General features: G+C 46.0%; 1 protein-coding gene across 3 annotated transcripts in view; it reads left to right on the top strand.

Annotated features, from left to right (window-relative positions):
• The window catches only part of mrc2 (mannose receptor, C-type 2), a 603,955-nt gene that overhangs the window by 144,690 nt on the left and 447,081 nt on the right, over positions 1–12,184 (top strand). For all 3 annotated transcript variants that reach the window (XM_072486972.1, XM_072486974.1, XM_072486973.1), the window contains one exon: positions 6,390–6,563. In XM_072486972.1, coding sequence (XP_072343073.1) covers positions 6,390–6,563 — 174 coding nt within the window. The remainder of the gene's footprint in view (positions 1–6,389; positions 6,564–12,184) is intronic.

Genomic DNA, 12,184 nt, shown 5'->3' with positions numbered 1-12,184 from the left:
TCTTGATTCTTCCACCAATGAGGACAGTTTCTCACAATCTACTCTGTCCAGATCCCTCATGATCTTTAAACACCTCTATCAGTTCACCTCACAATGTCCTCTTCTCTGAAGAAACAATTCCAGCGTCTCCAGTCTATCCATGTAACTGAAGTCCCTCATCCAGAGAACATATTACGATCCCAGACAAGACCCCAACAGTGGCTAGGAAACTGGACAGAAACCCCAATATTTAATTTTAATTTTGTAAGACTGTGAGGAAAGGATACCTCACTCCAGGAGTGATTGCACGAAGAAATAGGGATATGGTATATGAAAGCAAACTTTATTACTAACACACTATTAGAATATCTTTAACATTATGCGAGAAAATAACTTACAATTGCCGACAAACAATGCTACTGAATACAGTGAATATACTACCCTTAACTGCTATCTTTATTCCCACTCAAACAACAAGAAATACCATCTCAGCTCTCAATCCACTCTTACTACCATTAGCACATAGGAATAGCTATTGTACAGAGATGTTCTTTGAGAAAGAGAGATTTTGTGCCACTGCTTGAAAGAAAAGATTGACTCCTGTCAGAAACTCTGGCTGTATTTCTTTTGAAAATGCTTCTAAGCTTGTTTCATCTCTCCCTTTGTCCTCAGACAAGTCTGCGTTGTTGGGAAAGACTGCTAATCTCTTTAAATTGAACTGCAGTGAGAGCAAATTGCTTGACATCTGTTCACAGCTTCATCTAGAACTCCACTTACCTGCTCTCTGCAAAATGAAATGAATAAAATGAAATTAAATAAAAAATGAAATGAAATGAAAATCGCTTATTGTCACAAGTAGGCTTTAAATTAAGTTACTGTGAAAAGCCCCTAGTTGCCACATTCTGGCGCCTGTTCGGGGAGGCTGGTACGGGAATTGAACCGTGCTGCTGGCCTGCCTTGGTCTGCTTTAAAAGCCAGCTATTTAGCCCTGTGCTAAACCAGCCCCTATGCCGGATACCTTAGTTCCACCCTGTAACCACATCATCATCCCAAGCTGAAATCTAATTAACTCCACAGGGACCCCCCTTTATCCAAATAAAACTGTATTAGCCCAAGCTTTTTACGATGACTTAATTGTACCCCTGCCTCCCAAAATCTTGTCCTTCAAACCAGGATTTATTTTAAAACATGACTGCAGCAGTCGCACACACTCTAACCCAGGCTTTTAACCCTTACTGCACCAAATACCTATAATACAATACATCTGAAATTCCTACATTCATAACAAAAAAGACATGTAAACAATACATGTAAACTTTTTTTGAGTGCTCTCTAAAACCAATTCTTTCCTAATGTGTGGTGCCCAGAATTGGACTCCGTGGCGGAGGTTTCCAGCCGTCCCATGGTGGGTTTCCCCACGGCGGAGATGGCTGACCCATCCCACTGCCAGGGAAGCTGCGGCGAGATCGACTTCGACGGGATCGGAAGATCCCACTGGTGGGAAGGGCCAGAATATCCTGCCCAGTATTTCAATTGAGGCCAAACCAGTGTTTTATAATGGTTCAAAGAACAAAGAACAAAGAAATGTACAGCACAGGAACAGGCCCTTCGGCCCTCCAAGCCCATTGTGACCTTCTTAGTTTTGTACTCTATACCTGTATTTATAAAGCCCAGAATCCAATATGCCTTTCTAACTTCATTTTCAATGCGGGGTTTAAAAATTTTTTTGGAAAGCTATTTGTCATATTGTTAGAATTAGAATCAATAGCAAAAGATTTTCCTCACTTCTCACTTCTTAATCTTGTTGGATTCAATCAAATTGGATTGGATTTGTTTATTGTCACATGTACCGAGGTACAGTGAAAAGTATTTTTCTGCGAGCAGCACAGCAGATCATTAAGTGCATGAAAAGAAAAAGAAATAAAAGAAAATACATAATAGGGCAATACAAGGTACACAATGTAACTACATTACACCGGCATCGGGTGAAGCGTACAGGGGTGGAGTGTTAATGAGGTCAGTCCATAAGAGGGCCGTTTAGGAGTCTGGTAGCAGCGTGAAAGAAGCTGTTTTTGAGTCTGTTTGTGTGTTTTCTCAGACTCTTGTATCTCCTGGCCGATGGAAGAAGTTGGAAGAGTTGGGAAGGGTCTTTGATTATGCTGCCCACTTTCCCCAGGCAGCGGGAAGTGTAGATGGAGTCAATGGATGGGAGGCAGGTTCGTATGATGGACTAGGCTGTGTTCACGACTCTCTGAAGTTTCTTGCGGTCTTGGGCCGAGCAGTTGCCATACCAGTCTGTGATGCAGCCAGATAGGATGCTTTCTATGGTGTATCTATAAAAGTTTGTAAGAATTAATGTGGACATGTTGAATTTCCTTAGTTTCCTGAGGAAGTATAGATGCTGTTGTGTTTTCTTGGTGATAGCATCGACGTGGATGGACCAGGACAGATTTTTGGAGATGTGTACCCCTAGGAATTTGAAACTGCTAATCATCTCAACCTCGGCCCCGTTGACGCTGACAGGGGTTTGTACAGTACTTTGCTTCCTGAAGTCAATGACCAGCTCTTTAGTTTTGTTGGCATTGAGGGATAGATTGTTGTCGTTGCACCACTCCACTAGGTTCTCTATCTCCCTCCTGTATTCTGATTCGTTGTTATTCGAGATCCGGCCCACTATGAACATACAGACGCAGAACAAACAGATCAAAGAAAGTATAACTTATTAGAACTTCATAAAGGGCATTGGCACATTGGTTAGCATTGCCAATTCTGGCCATGGGTGACTGTCTGTGTGGAGTTTGCACATTCTCTATGTGTCTGCGTGAGTTTCCTCTGGGTTCTCCGGTTTCCTCCCACAATCCAAAGATGTGCAGGTTAGATGGATTGGCCATGTTCAATGTGCAAGGTTACAGGGATAGAGCGATGGAGTTGGCCTGGGTAGAACGTTCTTTCAGAGGGTCGATGCAGACTTGATGATCTCCTTCTGCGTAGAGATTCTATAAAAGACATGAATCAAGCAAAGCCAGTACTCCACTTAAAACTGACTAAACAGAGCCTATTGAGCTAATCCATCAGCACTCTTGGAGCTCAGCCAAACATTAAAGGAGACCTTTGGGAGAAGCAGATGTCTGACCAGCTGTTTCTTTAATACAGTCCTCAAATGGTCTCATTATGAACACCTGGCTGAAATACAAGACTAACTAATGGATTCACCTGAGGAAGGAGCAGCGCTCCGAAAGCTAGTGACATCGAAACAAACCTGTTGGACTTTAACCTGGTGTTGTAAGACTTCTTACTGTGCTCACCTCAGTCCAACGCCTGCATCTCCACATCATAACTAATGGATGAGCAGAGTAGGTTTTTTTTTTCAAAAGCAGATTACTAAATGGGTTTTCTTGTTCATCGGCATTTCAAGAATTGTCACTGTTATTTTTGGCTCATTGCTTTTGTATATAGTGCCTACTAGGTGTGTGGGCATGGAGTGGTATGATGGCATGGGTGGGGACAGACTGGATGTGAGGTGCCCCATTGTTTCATTACAGTTTTCTCTGGCAACCCTTTCGATAGATAAATTCAATTGACTCATTTTTACCCGAACGTGCCCTCCTCTAATTAAGCATTTTTACTTTAGACTGCTCATTGCCCTTTACCACAGCAAATCTGAACTTTATGATACAATGATCGCTTTTGCCTAAATGTTTCCCTACTGATGCTTGATTCATTTTACCCACCTCATTCCCTAGAACCGGATCCAGCAATGCCACCTTATGTTGGGCTGTAAGCACAGTAATTGAGAAAGTTCACCTGCACACACTTCAGGCGATCTACCCTTTACATCATTATTATCCCGGTCAAAATTAGGATTCATAAAAGCTCCTGAAATTAAGATAGTGCGTCTTATATGCAGGTTCAGAGGCATTGGCTCCACCATTTTTTACATTCTTTCATGGGATGTTGGCTTCGCTGTTCATTGCCCACATCCCATGAAGGAATTGTCATTGTTTACATCCCTCATATGGAATTTTTGTTTTTGTATCTAACTTCCAGTTTTATGACCTTTAACCAATTTCCTATTCGTCCTGCCAAACCTGATTTAATTCCACGTGCATTAATTTTTATCAATCAGCTTCCTTATCAAACACCCTTTGAAAATCCAAATATGCAGCATTTTTTAATCAATGCAGAATGTCTAATATGGTGTAGAAGGTGGCCATTAAGCCCATGGTGCCAATGTTGGCTCCTGAAAGAGCTATCCAATTAGACCCACTCGCTTGCTTTTTCCGTATAGTTCTGTTTTGTTTTCCATTATTTATCCAATTCCGTTTCAAAGGTTGCCATTGAATCTGCCTCCAGCACTCTTCCAGGTAATGCATTGCCCTATTTTCTTCATCAAAGCCCTTCATAATTATGTACACCTCTATCAAATCTCATAACCGTCTCTGCTGTAAAGACAACAGCCCTAGCTTCTCTGATCTCTCCTTTTGACAGAACTTCCTCATCCCTGTTGCCACTGGGGTAAATCTCCTCTAACCCTTCTCTAAGGTTTTGACATCCTCCCTAAAGTGCAGCATCTGGATTGGCCACATTGCTCTCGTTGAGGCCTTCTTCTTTTTCTTGACTTCTCTGCCTGAAGGCAGGTCCGACCATTGCGCCACAATTTCCATGACCCCTGCAAAGGAGGCAGGTCCCGAATTCAGCCGTAATGAGGGATTGGACACCATGTTGTTGAAACCAATCTGATCCGCATTGGCCTTCCAGCCAACAGACACCCCCAAGGAATCTGGATGTCCATGATAACAAATACTTTGACATACATGTTGTAATCTGGGACTGTGGATATCGATGATAGAGGCTCAAGACTGACCCAGAAATCTCTCCCACTCTTCCCGGCTGCCAGTGACGTGCGTTGGAAAGATTTACAAGTTGTCACTGAACCTGTTTGGCCGCATTACCTTGCTTGGCCATCAAGTCCTGGAACGGGACTTGAACCAGAAGCTTCTGGCTCAGAGGCAGGGATGCTACCCACTGCGGGTTGAGGCCTAACCAGTGATTTATAAATGTTTAGCATTTCCTCTCGCGTCTCAAGTTTTCAGACATAATTTTCCTTTCACAAATCCCTGCCACATGACCTCAATTAACCCGCAATATCAAAGTAATATTGTTGGATTGAATTAGAATATTAATATTTTTTTAAAAGCCGGACTATCTGACATACACTATTCATTTGTGTCCATCACTTTATACTTCTGTTTCAGATTTGAGGTTGCTCTTTTTAACAGGGTATTGACATCACTGTAAGCCAGACAGTTGGAGGTCGGGGGGTAGAACTTTGTAGTTTTGATTTAGAGCAGGGATAGGCAACCTAGGCTAGTGAGTGGGCCGTATGAGTAACCCTCCTTCAACTCAGTGGGCTGCAAGATTAAAATCGGACATGTTCACTAACCAAGACTCTTGGATAAGATTAAATGCATTTAATACATGCGGAATATTTCATAACGAGTTATAGAAAATGCTTAATCATTTATATATTAATAGAACTGTGCTGTATGAATCAGTGACTGTATAGATGTGCACTTGCGATCCCAAGGTATTTGAGGCTATGGGCCAAGTGTTGGACAATAGGACTACATTAGTTAGGTGGTTCTGTTTGACCGGCACAGAAGCGATGGGCTGAAGGGACTTTTCTGTGCTGCATGACAGTATGACTCTTAACTGTTGTCAACGTCAAGTGGTAAAAACAAAATAAATACTTACTCTTGATTGGATGCAGATGGAGCACACGACCCTCAACTTGTGTGAAATTGGCACGCACCTCACTGCACCTGCCCTTGCTTTACTAGTGTAACGTTCAGTCATACCAGCAGGAAAAAAGCTGTATGGATGGAAATCAGGGGAATGTGACAACCTACATGTGGGAAACAGTCAACACAATGAGAGGGATTCTCTGATCCCACAGCTGCATGTTTCTCTGAGGCGCGCTGTTCGCTGGTGGCGGGATTCTATCTTCAGCTGCGTGTCAATAGAATTTCCCATTGGAACCACCCATGCTGCCGCGAGGACCATGGGGGAGATGCGCTGCTGGTGGGAAAAGTGAATCCAGACAACCGGAGAACTCTAGCCAATGTCTCGTGGGCCACACTCAGAACCCTGAGGTGGGAACCCATGTGACCCCTGGACCACAGGTTGCCCGTCAGTGATTCAGAGTCTCCAAACCCATGACTGAAACTACATTCAAATTATTTCTCTGGTGGTGTGGATTGTTAATTCATCTGTTCAGAATCAATCCCAGTCACGAACAGGAGTGATTGGCAGGGATATTGTCCAATCAGTTCCATTCCAGCTGAGACTTGCCGGTGTCAATATATACAGTCCCCCTTTTGGTCCTTAACAATATATTCTCTTCCCTTCAGAAATATACACCATCCAGGGAAACTCTCACGGGAAGCCATGCACCATTCCGTTTATGTACGATAATCAGTGGTACCATGACTGCACCAGCATCGGTCGAGAGGATGGACATCTCTGGTGTGCAACAACAGTGGATTATGGGTTGGACGAAAGGTGGGGGTTCTGTCCCATCAAAAGTAAGTGAGCTTCAGCCTTTGAAGAGGGCAGTGGGAGGGCTGTCTCTAGGTTGATGTGAATATGACCTAGAATTCAGGTCAGAGTTTCTGGGGTTTTAGTCCACTATCAGTTCTCTTTTCTTTCACAAAATCAGTCTTTATTTGTAAGTTTAGTTAGAATAACAAAGGACGAGAGGAGCTGAAGGGTAAATGGGAGGAGGAGCTGGGGGAGGAGATTGAGGAGAGGCTATGGGCTGATGCCCTAAGGAGGGTTAATTCCTCCTCGTGTGCCAGGCTTAGCCTGATACAATTTAAGGTGGTTCACCGAACGCACTTGACGGGTGCGAGATTGAGTAGGTTCTTTGGGGTAAAGGACAGATGTGGAAGGTGCTCAGGGAGCCCGGCGAACCATGTCCATATGTTTTGGTCATGCCCGGCACTGAAGGGATTGTGGAGAGGAGTGGCGGGAGCAATATCTCAGGTGGTGAAAGTCCGGGCCAAGCCAAGCTGGGGGCTAGCAATATTTGGAGTAGTGGACGAGCCGGGAGAGCAGGAGGCGAAAGAGGCCGGCATTCTGGCCTTTGCGTCCCTAGTAGCACGGCGAAGGATCTTGCTAATGTGGAAGGAGGCGAAGCCCCCCAGCGTGGAGGCCTGGATAAACGACATGGCTGGATTCATAAAGCTGGAGAGGATTAAGTTTGCCTTGAGAGGGTCTGCACAGGGGTTCTACAGGCGGTGGCAACCGTTCCTGGACTATCTCGCGGAGCATTAGAGGAAGGTCGGTCAGCAGCAACCTAGGGGACGGGGTTGGACGGGGACGTCCTGTGAGGGGGGGGGAGGGGAATGGGAGGAGGAGCTGGGGGAGGGTGGATGAGCAAGAGAAAACATGAAGGATTTGGGAAACTCGCACGTCCGGGAGCGGGCCAGTGTACAAAGCTATGTAACATATCGTTTTTACCATGTATATATCTTGCTCTGTGCGATTTCTTGTTATTTTGTTACGGGGGCGGGGGGCAGGGGGGGGGGTGCGTTATTGCTTGTAAGGGTGAAAAATTGTGTTAAAAAACTTTAATAAATATATATTTTTTAAAAGAATAACAAAGGACAGGGTTTCCTTCAGACTCTCCCAATCCCAGGACAGAGACTGGGTGCAAGTTCGGTCCGGGAGATCCCACCAGAGGGAAGGGCTTGAAAATCCAGTCCTACATTTTCAGTTTTGTTTAAATGTAAATAAGAGCCAGGAGTGAATTCCTAGCGGGACGATTTGCTGGTGTGATTGGGAAAGGTTTAAACTAACTTGGCAGCAATGTGGGAGCCAGAAGGAATTATCAAAGGGAATACTAAATTGCACAGATTACTGGGTGAGATAGATAACACGAGGAATAGTAAATTGTTAGGTGGGGTCAGATAAGTGAGAAAGTGTAAATTAGGATCAGTGTGCATTTATGTGAATGCACAGATTGATAAATAAGATCAGTGAGTTACAGGTGCAGATTGCCATGTGTAACAATGATATGGCCATAACAGGGACCTGGCTCAAACAATCATAATAATAATAATCGCTATTATCACAAGTAGGCTTCAATGAAGTTACTGTGAAAAGCCCCTAATCGCCAGATTCCGGCACCTGTTTGGGGAGGCCGGTACGGGAAGAAAAGGACTTGGTGTTAAATATTTCTAGATACAAGGTGTTCAGGAAAGGGAGGGGTGGTAGTGGCACTATAGATTAAGAACTTTAGTTATATAGAGAGATAGAACATACAGTGCAGAAGGAGGCCATTTGGCCCATCGTGTCTGCACCGACCCACTTAAGCCCTCACTTCCATCCTATCCCCGTAACCCAATAATCCCTCCTAACCTTTTTGGTCACTAAGGGCAATTTATCATGGCCAATCCACCTAACCTGCACGTCTTTGGGCTGTGGGAGGAAACCGGAGCACCCGGAGGAAACCCACGCAGACACGGGGAGAACGTGCAGACTCCGCACAGACAGTGACCAAGTGGGGAATCGAACCTGGGACCCTGGTGCTGTGAAGCCACAGTGCTAGCCACTTGTGCTACCGTGCTGCTCTGAAGAGCAGATTGGAGACATTGGGACTGTTCTCTCTGGAGAAGAGAAGACTGAGGGATTGAATCATGAGGAGTCTCGACAGAGTGGATAGAGAGAAACTGTTCCCGCTTGTGAAAGGTTCGAGAACCAGAGGGCGCAGATTTAAAGTAATTGGCAATAGAAGCAAAAGTGAAATGAGAAAACAATATTTCACAGCGAGTGGATAGGACCTAAAAAACACTCCCTGAGCATGTGGTGGAGGCAGGTTCAATTGAAGCATTCCAAAGGGAATTTAACTGTTATCTAGGGTGAGTTAGCAGTGGGTTGGAGAGGAGATGGGAGAATGGAAAATGGCACTAAGTCAATTGCTCAATCAAAGAGCCGGTGCAGACATGTCAGGCTGAATGGCCTCCATCTGCGTTGTAACAATTCTGTGATGGTGTGAATACAGTGATCTTTCTCATACGTACTCAATCACCCTCCCTGTCTGTCTCGTTCATCCTCTCTCCAGCTCTCACACCCATCCACTGCCTGCTGTGTCTACCTCATGCTCTGGCCCACCCTCACGTGCAGGCATCCTCCCCCATGCTTTGGCCTGCTCTCTCCCCCCACACCCCTTGCTTTCTGGCCTGCACTCATAGCTGATCACTTGCGCTCTAGCCTGCTCAAGTTCTTTCACATACCCTCACACTCTGGCCCACCATTGCATGTGCATTTTTTCTCTCGCTCTCTCTGACTTTGTGCTCATTCCCCTCCCCCTGCCCTCAGCATTCATCCTCAACCCCGCCCTCATTCTGGCCACACCCACTCCCTCAATTTGACCCCTCGGGTGCTCTCACTGACGTTATCCCCTCTGTCACTCTGACCCCCAGCTTACTTTCTGACCCCGACCCATCTCTCATCCTCTTTCACTGCCTGGCCCTGCATCCTGTCCCGCACTCTGCCCTTCTTACAATCTGACTCTTCTCTATCGTTTCACACTCTGGCACCTGCCACCTCTCGTCCGCTGGCCCATGCCCTCGAGCTTTCTGCCCTCCCACTTTTGCTCTCTGCTCGTAACTTGTTACTCCCTCTCTCTATCGCTGCCTGCCCATCTCTCTCTCTGCCTGCCACCTCTCTATCTCTGCCCACCCCACTTATTTGCACGTCTCATCTCACTCTTAGTCCATTCATCTCCCTCTCTGTCCACCCCCTCTCGCTCTCTGCCTGTCCCCTTTCACTCTCTGCCCATCCCCTCTCACTCTCTGCCCATCCCCCCTCACTCTCTGACCATCCCTCCATCTCTGTCTCTCTATCTTTGCCTGCATCGTCTCTATCTCTCTCTCTGCCTGCCTCGCCGCTCTCTCTCTGCTTGCCCACTCGCGCTCTCTGCTTGCCCACATGCTCTCTCTGCTTGCCCACATGCTCTCTCTGATTTCCCACTCGCTCTCTCTGCCCGTCCCCCTCACTCTGACCCTGCCCTGCTCTCACTCTGGCCCGGCCCTGCTCTCACACTTGCCCCACCCCTTCCTTACTTTGCAGCCCACACCCTCTTTGGCCCCACCCCAATTCTTGCCCTGTCCCTGCCTCTGTCTCATTCTGGCCCTGTCCCTCCCTCATTCTCTGACCCCACTCCTTTCTCACTCTCTGACCCTCCGCCATTCTCACTCTCTCAGCCTTGCACACACCCGTAAGGCTGTCTCTCTTTCTCTAAGTTCACTTTCTCTGTGCCTTCCCACATCATCCGTGTCTCTATATCCTCCCCTCGCTTTGTGCACTGTTCAAACTTTCTTTCTTATTCCATTGCAGAAGAGCAGAATGTTTTCTTCAGGATTTCTTGGTGAAGCATCTTCAATGTATCTCTTGCAACATTAAATTCTGACCCCTAATAATAATAATCACGCTGCCTGGAGCTGTACAAGTTTATCATTCTGCTGAAATGCATTATGAGTTATCATTTGTTTCTGATGTAATTTAAAAGAGGTACAAGCACACATCTTATAATACAGCCCATTTGTTTTTGAGATTTCAGGCAAGGGAACATCAGAATGTGATTAATATATTAGCGGTCTGTCGTGCCTGGGACACATGCCAGGTAATGACTTGATGGTGTGATGCCCAAGTTTGGGAGAATCGTGATTCGCCCAACTGGGGGAGGACGACTTATGAGCTCCTGCCCCTCATGGTGTTGAGAGCCTGCAGTGTCTCTGGATGGTGACTGGGGGCATTCAGCCAGGACTGCTGCTGAATGTCACACAAGGACAGCGCTGGACTTGGCTCTGAGACGCTCTTGCCTTGACCGGCTTGCCAACATTGGCAGTTCAGCCTCGCCCATGAAGAATGGTCAATTGTGAGAAGTGGCAGCTGGCACCGCTGGGTGAGCACCCGGGGGTGAGTCACTGTCTGAGGGAGAGATCGAGGAGGAGAAAAAAGGGCTTTGTGCGCTCCTTCACCCATTACAGAGTTTGCAAAGCCCCCTGTGCAGCATTTAAGGATAAAAATATTATTTTTGGCACTCGGTGGGAATGTGGTTAGCAAATTATATTAAAGCCCTTATATTCGAGTGTTCGGTGCGAAAAGGCATGGGTTTGGTATTCAGACCTCCCAGCATGACAGGTTACAATGGAACAGGAGTAATTCAGTCAACCCTTCAAGCCTGTTCTGCTGTTCAGCGAAATCATGGCTGATCTGTGCCTTAACCTCATTTAATCAACTTAGTTCCATATCCCTTACATAGCATCGTCTGTCAGAGGTCCCATCAGTTTCAGATTCAACATTTTCAGTTTCCCCTCCAAGGCTCAACAGGGGGTGGGATTTCCAGATTTCTATTCCCACTGTGTGAGCAAGTACTTCCTGACGTTGGCTCCACACCGCCTGGTTCAAATTTTAAGGTTCTGCCTTCTTGTTCTGGATTTCGTTAGCAGAAGAAATAATTTATTTGCTCTATCAAATCCTTCACTCATCTTAAAAAGGATAATTGGGTTCCCCCTTAATTATAGAATCATGCAATCCTCACAATGCAGAAAGAAGAGGCCATTTAACCCATCCCATCGAAAAAGCACCCAGCCCCTGCCCTGGAACCACATCATAAGAGGCAATTTAGAATGCCACCTAACCTGTACATCTTTGGACTGTGGGAGGAAACCGGAGCACCCGGAGGAAACCCACACACAAACTGGGAGAATGTGCAAATCCACACAGTCACCCGAGGCCAGAATCGAACCTGGGTCCCTATCGCTGTGAGACAGTAGTGCTAACCACTGTGTCACTGTGCTGCCCATTAATCTATATTTAAGGGAACGCAAATCTCCTCCTTGAAACCTCTCTGCAACATTTAACTCTTTCAGTGCCTGGTATCATTCTGTTCAATCTGCTCTGCACCCCTTCCAAGTCCAGTACATCTTCCCTGAGGTGTGGTGCTCAGAACTACTGCAGGTCTCCAGAAGGTGAGATTATGTAACTGTAACATAACTTCCACACTGTTGTTCTACGGGCCTTTTTGGATAAAGAACAATGTTCCATTAACATTTTCATTATTGCTTTTTGTGTGTCAGTCCACTAGATGTTTGCCGCTTCCTATGCTTGGACCATCAAATCTTGCTCATCGTTCTGA

Source organism: Scyliorhinus torazame, chromosome 21 (genome assembly GCF_047496885.1).
Source record: "Scyliorhinus torazame isolate Kashiwa2021f chromosome 21, sScyTor2.1, whole genome shotgun sequence".
Lineage (NCBI taxonomy): Eukaryota > Metazoa > Chordata > Chondrichthyes > Carcharhiniformes > Scyliorhinidae > Scyliorhinus > Scyliorhinus torazame.
This window is presented reverse-complemented; position numbering and strand designations above follow the sequence as displayed.